This window comes from Trematomus bernacchii, unplaced genomic scaffold, assembly GCF_902827165.1.
Source record: "Trematomus bernacchii unplaced genomic scaffold, fTreBer1.1, whole genome shotgun sequence".
NCBI classification, from domain to species: Eukaryota; Metazoa; Chordata; class Actinopteri; order Perciformes; family Nototheniidae; genus Trematomus; species Trematomus bernacchii.
The window spans coordinates 141347-163688 of record NW_022987601.1 but is presented as its reverse complement, the minus strand read 5'-3'; the positions used below and the strand labels follow the sequence as shown (position 1 = coordinate 163688).

At 44.1% G+C, this 22342-nt stretch overlaps 1 protein-coding gene across 1 annotated transcript in view; it reads left to right on the top strand.

Moving 5' to 3' along the window:
* Nucleotides 1–22342, top strand: part of LOC117482573 (phospholipid-transporting ATPase ABCA1-like) — a gene marked incomplete at its 5' end in the record, with an annotated part of 62125 nt that overhangs the window by 19490 nt on the left and 20293 nt on the right. The window contains 13 exon segments of the mRNA XM_034130708.1: nt 4498–4619; nt 6617–6667; nt 6669–6818; nt 8141–8230; nt 9162–9402; nt 11627–11766; nt 14299–14415; nt 15674–15865; nt 17072–17277; nt 18812–18988; nt 20574–20796; nt 21471–21692; nt 22093–22297. Coding sequence (XP_033986599.1) covers nt 4498–4619; nt 6617–6667; nt 6669–6818; nt 8141–8230; nt 9162–9402; nt 11627–11766; nt 14299–14415; nt 15674–15865; nt 17072–17277; nt 18812–18988; nt 20574–20796; nt 21471–21692; nt 22093–22297 — 2136 coding nt within the window.

Genomic DNA, 22342 nt, shown 5'->3' with positions numbered 1-22342 from the left:
ACAACCGGAGACAATCTGCCACTTCCTTACAGAGCCCCTCCTCCAACACACACGAACGCGCACATGACCAATGAGGGCACGAGATAAGTTTGTGCACAGATGGAAGGCTGACAGGCAGGTAGGCCATCCAGTTATTTTAGCCGGCCCGGCTAAAATGATTGGTCGTGCTTTTTACAGTACTACGGCTTCCACAGATGACATTTTTGTATGTATTTATTGTCAAAGCACTTAAGATATTCATTGCTATCGGGAAGTTAAGAGCATTCCATGGAATATAACAAGTGTTTCTGAAGTGAATTACCTACCCTACCTTTAAGTGAACAAATCTGCCAATAGAACAAGTACAAAATGGCTTGGTGAGATTTCTTGAAGTAAAGATGTGATATTTATATAAATGACATCTTGTATTTAGCTTGGAACTTATTTTGAACTATATTTGACCAGAATTACGGAATTTGTTACAAAAGAAAACAGAAATGCTCAGACGCTGTCTTCTGATGTTAGATGGAGATTTTCTTATCAAATAAGATGTTCTTAAGAGACTTTGACTCAAAAAGATGCGTAAGATGCCTTTACTAAACAAAAGACTTAAGTTATCAGGTCTTATATCGAGTGTAACGACGTATTCTGACTAGAAATTAGAGAAATATACTTGGCATGATTTTACATTTGCAGACCAGAAGACCTGAGAGTTCTGGACGGTTCTTCATGTAGCAGCAGATCAGACTTCAGTGGGTCTTCTCCTCATCTCTACTGTAGCTGCTGCTGGTCGAGGCTGGAAACCTGATACATGGAATAAAAGTCTGAAAATATGTAATCCAGACCGAGGTCTAATGACCGGGGGGGGGGGGGTCCTCAGAGGTCACCGCTCTGAACTCTGGGAGTTTGTGCAGCTGCGCCCCCCCCAGGGTCACTCAGTTCTCTCTCTGGAGGTCTGTCCCTGCAGAGGAACCTCATGTTTTAATAACCCTCAGAAACTCTGGCGCTCACCCTGCATCCGAAAACAGGTCGCTTGTAATAAGTAACAAAACCTGCTAATAGAACAAGTGAACATTTGCTTGGTTAGATTCCTTGAAATAAGAAGGGATATTTAGATAAATCAGATCTTGAGATTAGCTGGAGAACTCATTTTGTGCTATATTTGACCAGAATCAGGACATTTTGTTTTACAAAATACGCCTGAAATGCTCAAAAGATTTTTCTTGTTAGTTGTTCTGATGTTAGTTGGTGATTTATTTGTTAAAACAAGATGAACCATATTTTACTAAAACAGCAGCTTAAAGGACTCATTTGAGATACAACTCAAAATGAGATGTTTTCAAGAGTCTGGAAAATGCATTGTCTGAAAACAAGACCCTCTATCTCACTGCAGTGTTCCCTCTTCAGTTATCAGGTCTTATATCGAGTGTAAAGACATATTCTGATTAGATGTTAGACACATATACTGGGCAAGATTTAGAGTTTTTACAGTGTTGTTATAATGATCAGAATCAAGTTTATTACCAGGTAGCAAAAGTACAACAAGAATTATGGAAAACTATTCTAAGAAAACTATAATAATAACATTAAAACATATTGTAAAATATAGCAGCATTTACATTTAAATAGAATTGGAATATGATAATACTAATAATGATTCAAGGCTTTTATTGTCATGTGTACAGAGCTACAGTGTAGATATGTACACATGACAATCTGAGGCTCCTCCAACAGAGCAACACAATAACACAGATAATAGTGCAAGGAGAGTCTACAAGTCATTGGAATATTGATGTAGACAAGTTGCAAACAAAGTGGTAAAAGTAGTGATTTTCCTATAATAGACTCAGCTGATTGGTTCAGACGTCTCTCAGCTGATTGGTTCAGACGTGTCTCAGCTGATTGGTTCAGACGTCTCTCTGCTGGACGCTCGTCCTCATTTGTTAGATTTCATCACAGCGTCTCTGACCCGTCTCTCACCCCCGCGGTTTGTCCCCAACGGGCCTCCGTACACCTCTCTTCTTCTGCACATATATTCCTGTAGTACACCTCTCTTCTTCTGCACATATATTCCTGTAGTACACCTCTCTTCTTCTGCACATATATTCCTGTAGTACACCTCTCTTCTTCTGCACATGTATTCCTGTAGTACACCTCTCTTCTTCTGCACATATATTCCTGTAGTACACCTCTCTTCTTCTGCACATATATTCCTGAAGTACACCTCTCTTCTTCTGCACATATATTCCTGTAGTACACCTCTCTTCTTCTGCACATATCCGGTAATGTTAGCAAGTAGTTCAACATAAAGCATTGGGGACGAGTGGAGTAAACATTAGCTAATAATAATTCAGGTAAAGTCTGATCTAACTGTAGATGTGTCTTCAACCAATGAAGGACAACTATTCTTAAACTTCACGTTCATGTCTCATAACAGATGTCAGTTCCTCCATTACATGAACATCATAAGCATCTGAACATCATGAACATCATGAACATCTGAACATCTGATCTCTGTGAGCTGCAGCTGACCACGCCCCCCTGCAGGAGAGGGTAGCCGTGCTCTGATCAAGTCAGAAGAGGGGGAGAAAAAAAGATCTCCGTCCTCCGTGTTTTATTATATTATTATATAGAGTCGTTATTCATTTGTTTTAAAGCTCAATAAATAACAAAGAAGACCTTTGACCGGCACTTTTCAAATTTTGTCCGGAAGATTTAAACTTTAACGGACATCTTGACCGGCGAAATAAACTGAAACTGAAACTCTGCCGCACGGTCCCCTCGTCCCTTGGAAGAGGCGGAGAGGTGGGTGTTTGTCATCTGCTGGTGGACTAACCGGAGAGAATTACAGTGCTTGCCTCGACGGGGAGGGATTGCATTGAATTAAAGCAGCGGGAGCAAACGCTTGCCTCGGGGAGGGAGAAAAAAAGCCACAGCGGAGAGAATAAACAGAAGGGTAACCATGGTAACTATGGGCGGGAAGTCTTCGCTGCTTTTGTGGCAGACTACAGCGCCACTTACAGGCCTGGCATATGTACTACAGCGTCTCCACCGCTTTCGAGCGGCAATGGCCGGCCGTGGCCCAACCCCACATTCCCCTGATAGGTGGAGAGTTGGCCCAATAGCCGTAGCGCCACTTCTGTGACGTCATTGAAGTGTTCAAATCTGGATCAGTTTTTATCAGATCCGTTGCAGCCCCTTTTTTAGAGATTTGGGTATGGAGGAAAATAGAGAGGGTTGTGTTTTCTGACACTTGGTGAGTTCCCTGGAACACCGGGGACACATATTCATGTATAAAAGATGTACAAAAGTGCATTTTGCATGATAGGTCCCCTTTAAAGAACAGAGAGGGCAAGAGTACACATCCTTCACTCAAGTAGAAGTACACACATCCTGTACTCAAGAAGAAGTACACACATCCTTCACTCAAGTAGAAGTACACACATCCTTCACTCAAGTAGAAGTACACACATCCTGTACTCAAGAAGAAGTACACACATCCTTCACTCAAGTAGAAGTACAGATACTCGTGTTTAAAGATACTCTGGTGAAAGTAGAAGTACTGACTAAACTTCTTTACTCAAGTTAAAGTAAAGAGGTTTTGAAAGTGTACTTCAGTAAAAAGTACCCATAACTAGCAGCTGTTTTAAAGAGTACCTGACCTCCCTTTATATTAATAGAACAATAATGTCATTGTTAGCTAATGAATGTTTCCATGCTGAACAACGGCAACATGACAACGTTTTCATTGGTCCCTCTTCTTTAGAGAAGACCAGGAAATGATGGATACACGGATCGTGTTCAAATCAATAGGCACGCAATGACTCTAAATAATAATGATCACGCCACCAAACACACATTCAAACTAAAGGAACCAGCCTGTTTGGGAAATGTAAGAAGTAGAAAGTACAGGTATTTGGGTTCAAAATGTAAGAAGTAGAAAGTACAGGTATTTGGGTTCAAAATGTAAGAAGTAGAAAGTACAGGTATTTGTGTTCAACATGTAAGAAGTAGAAAGTACAGGTATTTGTGTTCAAAATGTAAGAAGTAGAAAGTACAGGTGTTTGTGTTCAACATGTAAGAAGTAGAAAGTACAGGTATTTGTGTTCAAAATGTAAGAAGTAGAAAGTACAGGTATTTGGGTTCAACATGTAAGAAGTAGAAAGTACAGGTATTTGGGTTCAACATGTAAGAAGTCAAAGTAAAAAGTGGTCAGAAAAATAAGTAGTGGAATAAAGTACTGATACCAGAAACATGTACTTAAGTACAGTAACAAAGTATTTGTACTCCACTACTTCCCTCCTCTGTTAAAGAACATGTATGAACATCACACGTGTCGTCAGGGTAGAGAGATAAAGTCACGAGAAACAGTTTGATATTTCAGATCTGAGTTTATTACACGTTAGTTTTTATCCCTGATGTTTGTTAGCATCCTGCAGACATGTGACTGCATGCCGATGACATCACAGCTCATTAGCATACTGACACGCCCCCACCCCATGTCTCCTGTCTCCTCAGGGTTCAAGCTGAAGCACTTCCTGCGAGACAACGAGACGATGAGCAACTTCCTGCTGAGGAACGCCTCGATGTCCGAGGAGAACTTGCTTCTGATCCGAGACGCCGACGTCAACCTGGAGAAGGTGAGGGCGTTCTGCTCAAAACATGGAATTAAATATGGAATTAAAAATATGAAGAATAGAATGAATAAAAGTCCTAAAATATGGAATTGATTATGAATGAACAATTTAAATAGATCATATAAAATAAGGAATCTACCAATTTAGAATTAGAAAAATAAATGAAATATGAATTGAAACCCTAACATGTTGTAGATTTAAGTCTAAAATAAAATATGAATTGAAATTCTGAAATATTTAGTAATTGATCACAAAATCTCAGATCATGGAGGAAAACGAGCCAGAGAATTCAGATTAAACGAGATCAATCTTCTTAAGTATCTTTTCTTTATGCTTCCTAGTTAACATGAAGCCGTCTGGCTCTTTTCAAAGGTTTTATCATCAGATGCTCAGCAGCTGCAGCTTCTTCTGACCTGAGCTCCTCCAACAATAAAACACATATCATAACATACAACAATACAGATAAAAAGTAGTGCAATAAATCAATATACATGTAAATAGAATATGATATGTACAAGAACAGAATATGAAATTAAATAATGTACATTAAGACAAAATTAAATACGGTGTAATACTTTTCTGCTATAAGAATGTACATTTCCCCTCTGGGACGAATAAAGGGATTCTGGTTCTGATGATTTCTGATTCTGATGATTTCTGATTCTGATGATTTCTGGTTCTGATGATTTCTGATTCAGATGATTTCTGATTCTGATGATTTCTGGTGCTGATTTCTGATTCTGAAGATTTCTGGTGCTGATGATTTCTGGTGCTGATGATTTCTGAGGATTTATGGTTCTGATTATTTCTGATTCTGAGGATTTCTGGTGCTGATTTCTGATGATTTATGGTTCTGATGATTTCTGGTTCTGATTCTGATGATTTCTGGTTCTGATGATTTCTGATTCTGAAGATTTCTGGTGCGGTTTTCTCATTCTGACGATTTCTGGTGCTGATGATTTCTGATGATTTCTGGTGCTGATGATTTCTGAGGATTTCTGGTTCTGATTCTGAGGATTTCTGATGCTGATGATTTCTGATGATTTCTGGTTATGATTTCAGATTTTTGGTTCTGAGGATTTTTGATTCTGATTTCTGGTTCTGATTCTGATGATTTCTGGTGCTGATTTCTGGTTCTGATTCTGATGATTTCTGGTGCTGATTTCTCTTTCTGACGATTTCTGGTTCTGATGATTTCTGGTTCTGATTTCTGATTCTGATGATTTCTGGTTCTGATGATTTCTGATTCTGATGATTTCTGATTCTGAGGATTTCTGGTGCTGATTTCTGATTTATGGTTCTGATGATTTCTGATTTTTGGTTCTGAGGATTTTTGGTTCTGATTTCTGGTTGTGGTGATTTCTGGTTCTGATTTTTGGTTCTGAGGATTTTTGGTTCTGATGATTTATGGTTCTGATGATTTATGGTTCTGATGATTTCTGATTTTTGGTTCTGAGGATTTTTGTTTCTGATTTCTGGTTCTGATGATTTATGGTTCTGATTCTGAAGATTTCTGGTGCTGCTTTCTCATTCTGACGATTTCTGGTGCTGATGATTTCTGATTTATGGTTCTGATGATTTCTGGTGCTGATGATTTCTAGTTCTGATGATTTCTGGTTCTGATTCTGATGATTTCTGATTCTGATGATTTCTGGTGCTGATGATTTCTGGTTCTGATTCTGATGATTTATGGTTCTGATGATTTCTGATTCTGAAGATTTCTGGTGCTGATTTCTCATTCTGACGATTTCTGGTTCTGATGATTTCTGGTGCTGATGGTTTCTGGTTCTGATGATATCTGATGATTTCTGATTCTGATGATTTATGGTTCTGATGAAATCTGATGATTTCTGGTTCTGATGATTTCTGGTTCTGATTATTTCTGATTCTGATGATTTGTGGTTCTGATGATTTCTGGTGCTGATGATTTATGGTTCTGATTCTGATGATGTCTGGTTCTAATCTGGTTCTGGTTCTGCCCCCCCCCCCCCTCCTCTCAGGTGCTTCTGAAGGGGTACGGCGTGCACCTGCAGGACCTGTGTCCCGGGCGGGGGGGGGCGCCGGCTGCAAGACTTCGTGACGCTGGCTGACCCTCGGCTGGCGGCTGGTTTACAGGAAGTGATCTGCAGCGCACCGATTGGCTGGCTGGACGCCGCCGAGAAACTCTTCATGGACAACCTGGACTTCCTGAAGCCCGTCCAGGTGAACTCACCTGAAAAGTCAACACTAGAGCAAACATGAACTCAAGTTATCACGCCATAGAAAATAATTAATATACAGAAAGAGAGTTTTATGTGTATCTGAATAATAGTGAGATGGGACCAACATTTCTTTATTTCTTTATACTACGGTGGCTGATAAAACTATTTAGGTCAGGGAACATTACTGGAGATTAAAAGTCTTCCTTTTACATTTTTCTTTTTTTTTAATGATTTTTGTTTTAGTTTGATTACTGACATATATCTCAGGGTTTTTGGATGTTTTGCAGAAGAGTAGGAATCACACATTTACTGAAAATATAAAATATATATCAAACTATCCCCAAATACAGATGAACACCAGTAGAAAGTTTCCAAAGAATACACACTTTAACTTTCCTTACTTTCAGAGCGGTGTGTGTGTTTGTGTCTTTTGTTTCAGAGATCTACGATCTGCTGACGGTCTGAAAAGTTTCCACAGGAACCGGGAGAGAAATCCTAAGAATCCTCAGTTTAGTTTCAGGGATTCAGCTGTGATAGAGTTTAAAGAGTCTCTACTTTAAAGAGTCCTCTCCTGCTGATATTCAGGTGTATATCAGTATGTAGTGTCTCTACTTTAAAGAGTTCTCTTCTGCTGATGTTCAGGTGTATATCAGTATGTAGTGTCTCTACTTTAAAGAGTCCTCTCCTGCTGATGTTCAGGTGTATATCAGTATGTAGTGTCTCTACTTTAAAGAGTCATCTCCTGCTGATGTTCAGGTGTATATCAGTATGTAGTGTCTCTACTTTAAAGAGTCCTCTCCTGCTGATGTTCAGGTGTATATCAGTATGTAGTGTCTCTACTTTAAAGAGTTCTCTCCTGTTGATGTTCAGGTGTATATCAGTATATAGTGTCTCTACTTTAAAGAGTCCTCTCCTGCTGATGTTCAGGTGTATATCAGTATGTAGTGTCTCTACTTTAAAGAGTTCTCTCCTGCTGATGTTCAGGTGTATATCAGTATGTAGTGTCTCTACTTTAAAGAGTCCTCTCCTGCTGATGTCCAGGTGTATATCAGTATGTAGTGTCTCTACTTTAAAGAGTCCTCTCCTGCTGATGTTCAGGTGTATATCAGTATGTAGTGTCTCTACTTTAAAGAGTCCTCTCCTGCTCATGTTCAGGTGTATATCAGTATGTAGTGTCTCTACTTTAAAGAGTCCTCTCCTGCTGATGTTCAGGTGTATATCAGTATGTAGTGTCTCTACTTTAAAGAGTCCTCTCCTGCTGATGTTCAGGTCTATGTCAGTATGTAGTGTCTCTACTTTAAAGAGTCCTCTCCTGTTTCTCAGATGAGCGTTCGCACCGACCCAGAGGCCATCCGGCTCGTTGCCAGGGTAACAAACAAACTGCTGGACAGCCTGGGGGGTTTGGCTGTGGAGGTGAGACACCTATCTGTCTACCTGTATACCTGTCTTTCACAAAATTCTGACTTTTTTCACAAAATATTAGAATTCTTACTTTTTTCACAAAATATTAGAATTCTTACTTTTTTTCCCTCAAGTCTGAATTTTTGGAAAAAAGTCTGACTTTTCCCTCAACTTCTTACTTTTCCTAAAAATATTAAAATTCAGACTTTTTTCAAAAAATTCAGACTTTTTTCTAAAAATGTCTGTCATTCTAAAAAATCTAAATGTTTTTCTCCAAATTAAGTTTAAAAATTCTTAATTTCCCGAAATGAGACTTTCTTTCAAAAGATTCTGAATTTTCCCGTCAACAAACTGAACCCCTCCTTACTTCCTACAGACCAATGTTTGATTTTCACAGCTGACGTTAAAAAGACGGACTTCTTTCTGCGGATTGATACGACCGCACAAAGTCCTTTTTCAGAGTGTAGTCACGTTACCCAGAATTAGCAACCTCCAAATCGACCAATCAGGATCGAGTATTCAGTTAAGCCGTGCAATAAATATTTGTATTTTTCTAAAACGTGACGAACTCTCCTTCGTGTTTCCTTGACCTCAGCACGTTTTCTCTCGAGGTCGAGGAGCAGAGGATATCTGATAGCCAGAGCAAAGTTCACACACACACACACACACACACACACACACACACACACACACACACCCTGTTCCTGACTCAGCATCGACATAAAAACAAAACACTGCAATCGTGTGTGTGTGTTTTTAAAGAGCTTCTTATCTAAATTGTTTTGCTTTCTTCAGTTTATGAGCTTTATTTTGAAATGCTTGATAAATGGAAGTGTGTAGTTTGAAGTTTTCAAATTAAAAGAGCTTTTCTAGCTGGCGGGCATGAAGTCGTGGCTGTGTTTTATAATACTTTAATAATAATGAATATATATATTCTCTCTAGCTGGCGGGCATGAAGTCGTGGCTGGACCTGCGCACCGAGCTGCTCTTCCTCCAGGTGAACGCCTCCTCCTCGCCCTCCGCTCTGTACCAGGCCGTCAGCAGGATCGTGTGTGGTCACCCTGAGGGGGGGGGCCTGCAGATCAAGAGCCTCAACTGGTACGAAGACAGCAACTACAAGGCTTTGTTCGGGAGCCACAACTCCAGCGAGGACCAGGAGGGGGCGCACTACGACAACTCCTCAAGTACTGCACTGCTTTACTCTATATACTCTATACCAGGGGTACTCAAATACAAATCTTAAAGGTCCAAAACATTTTTTTCAATAAGACAAAGGTCCGTTTATTACGGTCATTCAAACTTTTAAACAATTGCAACAAGATTCTTAACACGAGGTTGCAAAAACAAAAATAATCTGTATGCAGCAGTTTTCATTGTTATTGTGTCTGTGCTTGATCCCTCAGAGTCGCAGTGTAAGAGCTGCACAGTTATGAATAAAGGCAGCTGCACTCTCTTTCATTCAGCATTCCCATTATTGCTTTATAAATGTCTTGCCCCCCTTGTGTGTCCACTGAGGTTCGTCAGGCCCAACAGATCTTCAACAAACTCCCCCTTTGCCTCATCATAAAAACTCACCAGCAACTGAGCATTGTCAGTGTGTCAGTGGACTCATCCACAGCTAAGGAAATGCACCCTGCATTTTTTATTCCATCACAAAGCTGATTAATCAAATCACCAGCCAGTATTTATGTTCTTCTGGTTGCTGTGGAATCTGAGAGGGGGATTTGCTTGATTTGACCTGTTATTTCCTCTTTTTGTTTGCCTTCAAACATGGTCTCCATCACTTCAGTCATGCATTCTTTTATACTTCAGTTATTATCCAGTGGAAAGTCCTTACCTACTGGCCTAGTTAAATCAAAGTGGTTACTTTTTTTTGGCTGGGCAGTGTAGTTTTACACACCGTCTTATTTGACTTTCTCAGGACTTAAAACTGTTTTTTGGGGGCAGACCCCCACAAAGAAAAAAATATATTTACACACGTAAGGTCATCATCTTAACAGTTTTGTATGCTCATCCGTGAGCAGAGCATCAAGTTGACATGTCTATTACAGCTGAATGCGGCGATTACCATCTTTTAACAGCTTTAGTGCGTTTTGATTCAATGCTGAGTACAGCCAAACTTGACAGTCTCTTCTCTGTCATTGTAGACCGCAAATACCTCATTCCTTCAGTACTTGGGTCAATCATATTTCCACGCTCGCGCCAGGGCCGGGGGAGGGGTTACAAGACGTGCATCTTGTGCTGCATTCACTTGCACTCGGACATTAGAGACTTTCTCTCATAAATGTCAGATGAGCCACAACTTTTCTTTCAAAACAAAGCTGCCAACTGGGGTGGCAGCTGGGGTGGCAGCTGGGGTGGCAGCTGGGGCAAGGCCTATTTTTAGGGTGTCATTTGCCATCCCATGCCACCCCGGTAGGTAAAACTAGGCTACTAGCTACAGTACAGATGCAACTAGATGAGCTGTTAACTCTCGCTCTGACTTTCTTTGTTGTAAACTCTCGCTCTGACTCAGACAGGTTGAAAGAGACGACACGACACACGCATTTTTCCCACCCGCATTCCGCGAAGACCCGCCCTACTGTGCCTCTGATTCGCAGACTGTTGGTGGGGGGAATAAACGCTGACGGGATGCTGAATGTGATTGAACCAAAGCGTTGACAGACACACACAGACAGTGGAACAGTCGGACATGCAGAGCGCTGTATGCAGCGGACATAGCGGAGAATTTTGACTCGTTGCGTTGTGGCGATGTCTCGCAGATAACACAGATAATACAGATAATACATATGAAAAGTATAATTTGCTCAGAGTCCAGAGACAGTTGTGGTTCGGTCCGGATCCGGACCGGAGTCCGGACTTTGAGGATGCCTGCTCTATACTCTCTATATCAGAGAGGCGCACCTCCCCGTGGGGGCGCCAGAGAGCTTCAGGGGAGGCGCAGGGTGCCTGTGTGCATCAAAGACGCAGACTCATTGTTCCCACTAAAGTAGGGGTGAGTGTAATGAGGAGTACAAGTTGACGTTCAGTGTGTGGAGCATATAAGGATTTATTTTTATTTTTAATATATGTTTAAAACATAAAGATAAAAAGGTTTTAAAAAGTTATTGTTTAATGTTTTAAGGAGGTGACGCTACTCAGACAACCAAATGGGTGCAGTCAGTGAGTCAGCACGATAGATTCAAACACAGAGACGAGACAAGAAGAGAGAAACAGTCGGAGTCGTTTCAAATGGCGTGCTCAAAAAAGAGAAAGGTAGACAGCGAAAACAGAGCATTTCATGACATGTTCTCTGACTGGACCTCTTTGAAATGCAATTGAATACCCCTGCACTATAGCAACAACACTACGGAACACTCCTTCCTCATTCTGAATTAAAACACAGTTTTAATGATGTGTGTGTTCCAGCGCCGTACTGCAACAGCCTGGTCCAGAGTCTGGACTCCAACCCGATGTCCCGGATGATCTGGACGGCTCTGAAGCCGCTGCTGATGGGGAAGATCCTGTACACGCCCGACACGCCGGCCACGCAGAGGGTCATCCACGAGGTGCTCCTGAGTCACTAAGTTAACGCTAACCCTCATCCACGAGGTGCTCCTGAGTCACTAAGTTAACGCTAACCCTCATCCAGGAGGTGCTCCTGAGTCACTAAGTTAACGCTAACCCTCATCCACGAGGTGCTCCTGAGTCACTAAGTTAACGCTAACCCTCATCCAGGAGGTGCTCCTGAGTCACTAAGTTAACGCTAACCCTCATCCACGAGGTGCTCCTGAGTCACTAAGTTAACCCTGACCCTCATCCACGAGGTGCTCCTGAGTCACTAAGTTAACCCTAGCCCTCATCCAGGAGGTGCTCCTGAGTCACTAAGTTAACCCTGACCCTCATCCATGAGGTGCTCCTGAGTCACTAAGTTAACCCTAGCCCTCATCCAGGAGGTGCTCCTGAGTCACTAAGTTAACCCTGGCCCTCATCCAGGAGGTGCTCCTGAGTCACTAAGTTAACCCTGACCCTCATCCAGGAGGTGCTCCTGAGTCACTAAGTTAACCCTGACCCTCATCCAGGAGGTGCTCCTGAGTCACTAAGTTAACCCTGACCCTCATCCAGGAGGTGCTCCTGAGTCACTAAGTTAACCCTGACCCTCATCCAGGAGGTGCTCCTGAGTCACTAAGTTAACCCTGACCCTCATCCAGGAGGTGCTCCTGAGTCACTAAGTTAACCCTGGCCCTCATCCAGGAGGTGCTCCCGAGTCACTAAGTTAACCCTGACCCTCATCCAGGAGGTGCTCCTGAGTCACTAAGTTAACCCTGGCCCTCATCCAGGAGGTGCTCCTGAGTCACTAAGTTAACCCTGGCCCTCATCCAGGAGGTGCTCCTGAGTCACTAAGTTAACCCTGACCCTCATCCAGGGGGTGCTCCTGAGTCACTAAGTTAACCCTGACCCTCATCCAGGAGGTGCTCCTGAGTCACTAAGTTAACCCTGGCCCTCATCCAGGAGGTGCTCCTGAGTCACTAAGTTAACCCTGACCCTCATCCAGGAGGTGCTCCTGAGTCACTAAGTTAACCCTGGCCCTCATCCAGGAGGTGCTCCTGAGTCACTAAGTTAACCCTGACCCTCATCCAGGAGGTGCTCCTGAGTCACTAAGTTAACCCTGACCCTCATCCAGGAGGTGCTCCTGAGTCACTAAGTTAACCCTAGCCCTCATCCAGGAGGTGCTCCTGAGTCACTAAGTTAACCCTGACCCTCATCCAGGAGGTGCTCCTGAGTCACTAAGTTAACCCTGGCCCTCATCCAGGAGGTGCTCCTGAGTCACTAAGTTAACCCTAGCCCTCATCCAGGAGTTGCTCCTGAGTCACTAAGTTAACCCTAGCCCTCATCCAGGAGGTGCTCCTGAGTCACTAAGTTAACCCTGGCCCTCATCCAGGAGATGCTCCTGAGTCACTAAGTTAACCCTGGCCCTCATCCAGGAGGTGCTCCTGAGTCACTAAGTTAACCCTGACCCTCATCCAGGAGGTGCTCCTGAGTCACTAAGTTAACCCTGACCCTCATCCAGGAGGTGCTCCTGAGTCACTAAGTTAACCCTGGCCCTCATCCAGGAGGTGCTCCTGAGTCACTAAGTTTACTGAAGTGTACTCACTCAGGATAACACTAACGAGAAACCTTTAATAAACCACTGCACGTCCAAAAAAAACACATCTGCCCGGCAACACAATTACATTACATTACATTACATTACATTACATTACACGTCACTTGTTAGACGCTTTTATCCAAAGCGACTTACATACTCAATACTGTGGACAATCCCCACAGGAGCACTTTGAGGTGAAGTGTCTCAGGGACACAACGACATGCTGACTGCAGTGGGGTTTGAACCTTTGCTCCCCTGATCCGAACACCAACGCCCTACCCACTGCGCCACACACCTACAATAAACACATCATTAAAAATTCAGACTTTTTTCTCAACATTTCTGAATTTTCAGTTTTCTCAAAATGTTTAGTTTAAAAAAAAATCTGACTTTTCACAAAATATTAGAGTTCTTACTTTTTTCCTCAAAATTCAAATTCTAACTTTTTTCTAAAATATTGAGTTTTCACAAAATAGAGTTTTGATGGCAGAGGTCATCCACGAGGTCATCTATCCAGATTTAAGGTCAGCGGTACGTTTACTGAAGTTTATTCATTCGGGATACAACTAAGAAATAGAGAATCTAATCACGTCACGACCATCAGACGAGAAACCTTTAATAAACCACTGCACGTCCAAAACAAACACGTCTGCCCGGCAACACAATAAACACAGTGTTGAACGGGTTAAAACTCACCTGAAAATAAGAAGCATTTCTAAACGTTTGACATGAAGTGAAGCGGTGTCTGGTTTCTGTAAACTATTCCAGTCTGAATTAGAAACTGGAAACTGAGGAGAGCCTCAAACTGTGGACTAATAACAGAGGCTTTTATATTCTTAAATATCAGCTGTTTTGGTATTACCTGGGGGGGTGTTGTTTTTAAATTGTGTTTGGGTTGATAATCCCTTTTGTCTCTGAAAGCGTTATAAATAAAGTTTTCTTTGTGTCTCAGGTGAACCGGACCTTCCAGGAGCTCGGTGTGTTCAGGGACCTGGGCGGCATGTGGGACGAAATGAGACCCAAAGTGTGGCGCTTCATGGAGGACGGAGAGCAGATGGACGTCATCCGGGTAAACATCCTCAGACAGGGCCGGCCCGTAGCACTGGCGTTATAGATGTTCAACTAGGGCGCCAGATCTGGGGAGGCGCTGCGCTGGTAGCTCTGGGAGGGAAACACTTTTTATTTGACCGTTGGTGCTCATCCTAATTTTCGGCCTTGATGTAACAATATTCATAATTAAGTAAATGCAACACCCTTTTCACCCCGGTTACACTTTTCATTTGCCCTGTACGATGGGCGCTGTAAGTGATGAAAATGTGGGATGTTGGCTTATCTGGCGCCCGCAGCTCACAGCCAAAGGGCGAGTGAGCGTGGGAGCGAGCGAGGGAGAGAGAGAGGGCGCACCGGTACCGGCGCTGTTGTTATTGGAATCTGGTGCTAGCTGCGCTAACGGATATAAGAAGAAGATGTTTCTACAATAATGTGGAGGGAGAGTCCTCTCCTGTCAGACTGAGAGGCTGATAACTACAGCTCAGTGAGGTGAAGGACTCTCTGAGAGGTGGAGGGAGAGTCCTCTGCAGTCAGACTGAGAGGCTGATAACTACAGCTCAGTGAGGTAAAGGACTCTCTGAGTGTTTAGATAGTTCACTTTAGTCTAAGTTATCTCAGTGGGTCTCAAACGGTTTTGGTCACAATTTATGTAAACACATATTTCCAAGGCACTCCTTTATAATTATTGGGATAAACAGGTTTGAAATCATTCCAATGTATACTATAGGACAGTAACCAGACATATCCTTTTAAACTGGAGAGATTAAAAATATGCACGAATAAATATCAGCTCAAATCTCGCCTAGGGCAGCAAATTGTCTAGAGCCGGCCCCTGTCCTCAGAGTGTGTGTGTGTGTGTGTGTGTGTGTGTGTGTGTGTGTGTGTGTGTGTGTGTGTGTGTGTGTGTGTGTGTGTGTGTGTGTGTGTGTGTGTGTGTGTGTGTGTGTGTGTGTGTGTGTGTGTGTGTGTGTGTGTGTGTGTGTGTGTGTGTGTGTGTGTGTGTGTGTGTGTGTGTGTGTGTGTGTGTGTGTGTGTGTGTGTGTGTGTGTTTCTTCTTGTTGACTTCATACATTATCAAACACACATGTGATCATAAACCAACACCCTTTCTAAAGATATAGTTTATGGCGGACCAACTCAGTCGCATCCACTCTGTATCCGTGAATCCAGGAGATTACAGCATGGTGTCAGCGTCTTCATTTTGACTGACTGACTGACTGACAGATCTCCAAAGGGTCTCAGCCCCCCCCCAGTATCTCACTGTGTTTTCTGTCCAGACTCTTCTGAAGAACAACGCCACGGCCCGGCTCTTCCACGCTCAGCTAAGCGGCACCGATTGGACGGTCTCGGACGTCTCTGACTTTCTGTCTAAGCAGGCGTCTGACCTCCGACCCCCCGGAGAGGTCACCTGGAGGAACATCTTCAACGAGACGGACGAGGCCATCCGGAGCATCTCGCGCTTCATGGAGGTTATAAACACCTGTTCTGTTTTATTTTATTTACTTACTATTTTATCTGTTTATCTGTTGCTCTGTGGGAGGAGCCTCAGATCTTCATTGACATTTCTACACTGTAGCTGTGTACACATGACAATGAAAGCCTTGTATCTTAAAGGTCCCATGTCATGACCATTTCTACTGATCATAGTTCCATTGTTGAGGTCTACTAGAATAGATTGACATTGTTCAATGTTCCAAACTCACATTGGTTTCTCATACAGCATCTCTGTATAGTATGTGTATTCACTCTCTGTCCTACACGCCTTGTTGGAGCTCCTGCCCCCCCCTCCCTATGAGCCCAGTGGCCGTCTGCGAGACAGCAAGACACAGCGAAACCCAGCCCGAACACACACACACACGCAGCCTGGCTGGGAGTTTGTGCTCACACACCGACTCACAGCCTCGCCGCGTCCCGCCGTCTCAGGGAGGAGAAATCGGCGGAGCTGCAGCTGAAAAAATATTGAGTGTGTGTGTGTGTGTGTTTGTTAGGAAGTCTGCGGATTGGTCAATTTGGACCAATCCGCGGACTTAACGTAACGGCTCCGCGGACGTAACGTAACGGCTCCACGGATTGGTCCATTTGGACCAATGGGTCCATTTGGGTATGGGCACGTCACTGTACCCAGGAAGAAAAAGAGAAATGTCCAACGAGGCGTTCAGGGGCAGCATAGACAGGTCTGCTCTGTGTTAGAGTTTTACTCTCTACAGGGTGTACTTTGAGGGTTTGTGACTCTGCAGACCGTTTACATGCAGAAGCTACAGAACACAAGGGGACGGGTAATAACCGGAAAAGCATGACCGACACATGGGACCTTTAATATTCACTGTTTTATTATCTTTATTTAGTATATGATGTTAGTATTTATATGATGTTTTTTATTTGGCTTGTTTTTCAAAAAAAAGCCCGTAGAGTAACTGATATAAATGTGATGAGGGCTGCTGTGATTGGAGGGTAAAGATCACATGACCTGACGTGTGTGTGTGTGTGTGTGTGTGTGTGTGTGTGTGTGTGTGTGTGTGTGTGTGTGTGTGTGTGTGTGTGTGTGTGTGTGTGTGTGTGTGTGTGTGTGTGTGTGTGTGTGTGTGTGTGTGTGTGTGTGTGTGTGTGTGTGTGTGTGTGTGTGTGTGTGTGTGTGTGTGCGTGTGTGTGTGTGCGTGTGCGTGTGCGTGCGTCAGTGTGTGAACCTGGACAAGCTGGAGCCGGTCTCCACGGAGGAGCAGCTGGTGGACCGCTCCATGGTTCTTCTGGAGGACCGCAGGTTCTGGGCCGGCATCGTGTTCCCGGACCTCGAGCCCAACGCCACGGAGCTGCCCGACTCCATCAGCTACAAGATCCGCATGGACATCGACAACGTGGAGAGGACCAACAAGATCAAAGACGCGTGAGGACACACGCAGAGACACACACACAGAGACACGCACACAGACACACACACACACACACACTCACTGATAAAAGTGTTCATACACCCTGGAGGTGTTTCTTTACAGTCGTTGTGGGGACCAACCTTCTTCTTGTGCCTCAAAGCGACACCTAGTGGGCTGCGGAGGTACTGCCAATGGGTGGAATAAATTAAAAGTGAATATGTCTACATATTCAAATGTTTTTTGGGTAATTTACAAAATAAAATGACTCCATAAAGACATCTTGGACGTCTCACATTCTACATAATATGTATAAATGTTATCAGAACGAAGTTACAAAAGGTCATAGGGTTCTTGAGTTGCTCCAGATTTCCTTTTCAATAACCCTTATTCACTTATTTTTATATATTGTTTTGAAACAGTGCCATTTAATTCTACTCCACACTGTAATTCACTCATTTACCTATAATGTAATAATAATAATAATAATAAATGGAATTTATAAAGCGCCTTTCACGGGACCCAAGGTCGCTGTACATGTGGACAGACAATGAGGAGCGAACAAAACAAAATAAAATAAATAAAGGAAGCCAGGCGACCAGGAAAGGACTAGGGTCCGAAGGCCACGGTGAACAGGTGTGTTTTTAGTGAGGATTTGAAGATGTCCAGTGAGGCAGCGTTCCGGATCTCAGGAGGAAGTGCATTCCAGAGGGTGGGGGCCGCAACACTGAACGCCCTGTCACCCACAGTACGAAGGCGAGAGCGGGGGATGGAGAGCAGGCCCGTGTCTGAGGACCGCAGACTCCGAGAGGGGGTGTAGGGATGTAGGAGGTCTGTTAAGTACTGGGGGGCGAGGGTTTGGAGGGACTTGTACGTGAGGAGGAGTGTTTTGTAGTGAATCCGGGACTTGACCGGCAGCCAGTGGAGGTGGATGAGGGTGGGGGTGATGTGTTGCCATGGCTTAGTGCGGGTGAAAAGCCTGGCGGCAGAGTTCTGGACATATTGTAAACAGTTTACTTTGGCCGATTAAAGTACACCAACTTAAATTATATTTGTTAATCTGTACATCATTATATACACATGTCTCTTCTACATCACCACGTGTCCCCTCTGTGGAAAGAGACTCTCTCTTCACACAGAGGGGACACATGTCTCTTCTACATCAACATGTGTCCCCTCTGTGGAAAGAGACTCTGAAAGTTTCAGGAACAAAGATTCTCTCTCTTTTTGTCCTGATCCATTTATATAAACCCATTCCCCCCCCCCCCTTGTCACCTGAATGTCCTCCTAGAGCACCATTGAGTTCTTTTTAACCAAATCTCTGTCAGAGGGGCGTGGGGAGGGGCTCCTTATTTTCATCTAAAGTAACAGACAGAGAATCAGCACTTTGGAAACAGGGCTGAAACAGAGGGGATTATGGGTAATGCTGCAATGATCTGTTTGGTGTTTCAGCCAATCAGAGACAGGCTCTGGATATATCTGAGACCTGTGATATATTGATCTTTAATGATACTTTATCATGACTGTTTGCGTTCCTCGTGATGCCTTCAGGTACTGGGACCCCGGCCCCCGTGCAGACCCCTTCGAGGACATGCGGTACATCTGGGGCGGCTTCACGTACCTGCAGGACGTCATCGAGCAGGCCATCGTCCGAACGCTGACCGGCACCAAGGAGAAGACCGGCGTCTACATCCAGCAGATGCCCTACCCCTGCTACGTGGACGACATGTGAGGAAACCCCGCACGACACAGTCACGCTGTTAAAGGGAGAGGGAACAATATTAAGGGCAGTGTTGGGGTAACGCACAACGTAACGTGTTACAGTAATCAGATTACAGTTGTGTGTAATGCGTTGTTGGTTCAGCAGTAATCACATTACACTTACTAAGCTGATAGGATGGCACTCGTTACTTTCATCTGAATAACGGGAGGACAGAACAATAAACGCCTCTTTTCTCTGGCGCTGCACTCAGAGTTCATGGATGAGGAGACGCAGCAGTCTCGTAGCAGAGAGAAACAGGCGAGGCAAACATCGTGGAGGAAATGTCGCCCGTTTCATTATTACTTCCATGGTTTCCCCGGTGGAATCGCAGTCTTTCCCAAAACATGTTGAGCAAGAAATAGGTAACGGGCGGCGGCCATCAGACAGGAACTCTTTCACCTGGAGCTGAAACTGAGCTGAAGAGAACCACATGTTCAAACAACAGGGAAATAGTTGTCCTTTAGATTAAGGATTTGTACTGATCTGGACATGAGGTTAAACTATATAGGGGGAGGCGTGTGGTGCAGTGGGTTGTGTGTTGGTGTTGGGATCAGGGGGTCACAGGTTCAAACCCCACTGCAGTCAGCATGTCGTTGTGTCCCTGAGACACTTCACCCCAAAGTGCTCCTGTGGGGATTGTCCACAGTGTTGAGTAAGTTAGTTGCTTTGGATAAAAGCGTCTAACAAGTAACATGTAATGTAATAATATATTGTTATTTCCCATTTGATTTGTGGTGCATCTGGTGATGTTACAGAGTAATCCTAAAGTAATGTAACTAGTGACTTTGAACAGTGAGTCATTTAGTAAAGTAATGCATGACTTTTCTTGAGTAACTCCCCTAACACTGGTAGTGATAACAATGAAACATATTGCTCATCAGTCTGCTTGTACAACATAGTCTTTGTTTTTTTCTAAAGGCTTTTAAGGTTTTTCATTTTGTAAATCACTTTGAGTTGCCTTGTGTTGAGAGCTGCTGCGGTAATACACCTGCCTAACATGTCCTGGTGTCTTTGTGTCCTTGTGTCTTTGTATTCTGGTGTCCTGTGTCCGGGTGTCTTTGTGTCCTGGTGTCTTTGTGTCCTTGTGTCTTTGTGTCCTGGTGTCTTTCTGTCCTGGTGTCTTTCTGTCCTGTGTCCGGGTGTCTTTCTGTCCTGGTGTCCTTTCTGTCCGGGTGTCTTTGTGTCCTGGTGTCTTTCTGTCCTGGTGTCCTGTGTCCGGGTGTCTTTCTGTCCTGGTGTCTCTGTGTCCGGGTGTCTTTGTGTCCTGGTGTCTTTCTGTCCTGGTGTCTTTGTGTCCTGGTGTCTTTCTGTCCTGTGTCCTGGTGTCTTTCTGTCCTGGTGTCCTGTGTCCGGGTGTCTTTGTGTCCTGGTGTCTTTCTGTCCTGGTGTTCTGTGTCCGGGTGTCTTTGTGTCTGGGTGTCTTTCTGTCCTGTTGTCCTGTGTCCGGGTGTCTTTGTGTCCTGGTGTCTTTCTGTCCTGGTGTCCGGGTGTCTTTGTGTCCTGGTGTCTCCTCCTCCTGTCCTGTTGTCTTTGTGTATTTCTGTCTTCCAGCTTCCTGCGGGTGATGAGCCGCTCCATGCCTCTCTTCATGACTCTGGCCTGGATGTACTCGGTGGCCATCATCCTGAAGAGCATCGTGTACGAGAAGGAGGCTCGTCTGAAGGAGACCATGAGGATCATGGGCCTGAACAACGGCATCCTGTGGTTCAGCTGGTTCCTCAGCAGCCTGGTGCCCCTGCTGGTCAGCGCCGGGCTGCTGGTGCTGCTGCTCAAGGTCAGAACTCCACATGGTCACCTATTATGAAAATCCCCTTCTTCATGTCTCTTCTACATCAACATGTGTCCCCTCTTCTTCATGTCTCTTCTACATCAACATGTGTCCCCTCTTCTTCATGTCTCTTCTACATCAACATGTGTCCCCTCTTCTTCATGTCTCTTCTACATCAACATGTGTCCCCTCTTCTTCATGTCTCTTCTACATCAACATGTGTCCCCTCTTCTTCATGTCTCTTCTACATCAACATGTGTCCCCTCTTCTTCATGTCTCTTCTACATCAACATGTGTCCCCTCTGTGGAAAGAGACTCTGAAAGTTTCAGGAACAAAGATTCTCTCTCTTTTTGATCCATTTTTATAAAAACCTGTCTGAAAATGAGCTGATCAGATTTTGGCCACTTGATGATGTCATAACGATGTTTTGTCTTGTGTAACCATTAGCCAATCAGCAACCAAGGTAACCCCCCCCCCCCCTGCCCCCCCCCCCCCCCCCCTTATCACCTGAATCTCCTCCTAGAGCACCATTGAGTTCTTTTTAACCAAATGTCTCTCAGAGGGGCGTGGGGAGGGGCTCCTTATTTTCATCTAAAGACCTAGCTGTTAGCCGTTAGCAGTTAGCCGTTAGCTGTTGTAACCCTACAAACATTAACCAGGTTCCTTGTCCTCCTTGCAGACGGGGAACCTGCTGCCCTACAGCGACCCCGGCGTGGTCTTCCTGTTCATGGGATCCTTCGCGGTAGTGACCATCATGCAGTGCTTCCTGCTCAGCACGGCGTTCAACCGCGCTAACCTGGCGGCGGCGTGCGGCGGCATCATCTACTTCACGCTCTACCTGCCCTACGTGCTCTGCGTCGCCTGGCAGGACTACATCGGCTACGGGGCCAAAGTCTTCGCGGTAAGAACTTCTCCCACCAGCCATCGTATTGAATGATGTATATAAGACCTAAAACTATAAACTAATTTAAAGATTATATTACTGAACATTAATCTTGTAGGACCATAAGATAAGATAAGAAATAAACAATCCAAAATGTAAACATCTAAATAGAAAGAAAATAGCATCAAAAGAAAAAAAGTAGAAAATATACATGTTGAATTACAAATGATCATTAACAATGTGCATTAATGCAAGAGAGGTGAACTATATACATGTCAGATAAATTAGCTAATGTTGCAGTGAATGCAACATTCTATATCCATGTAAATATAATAAGATAAACAACAACAGAATGTAAGATTAGATCCTGTACAGTGAAATACTGTTTGTGTTGTGATGAATACATGTGATCCCGCAGAGCCTCCTTTCCCCCGTGGCGTTCGGGTTCGGCTGTGAATACTTCGCCTTGTTCGAGGAGCAGGGCGTGGGCATCCAGTGGAGCAACCTGGTGTCCAGCCCCCTGGAGGAGGACGACTACAGCCTGCGCACCGCCATCATCATGATGTACGTGGACTCCTTCCTGTACGGCCTGCTCACCTGGTACATTGAGTCCGTGTTCCCAGGTGAGAGGACTTTGAATCTGAATCCCACAGCGGGGAACCAGTGTT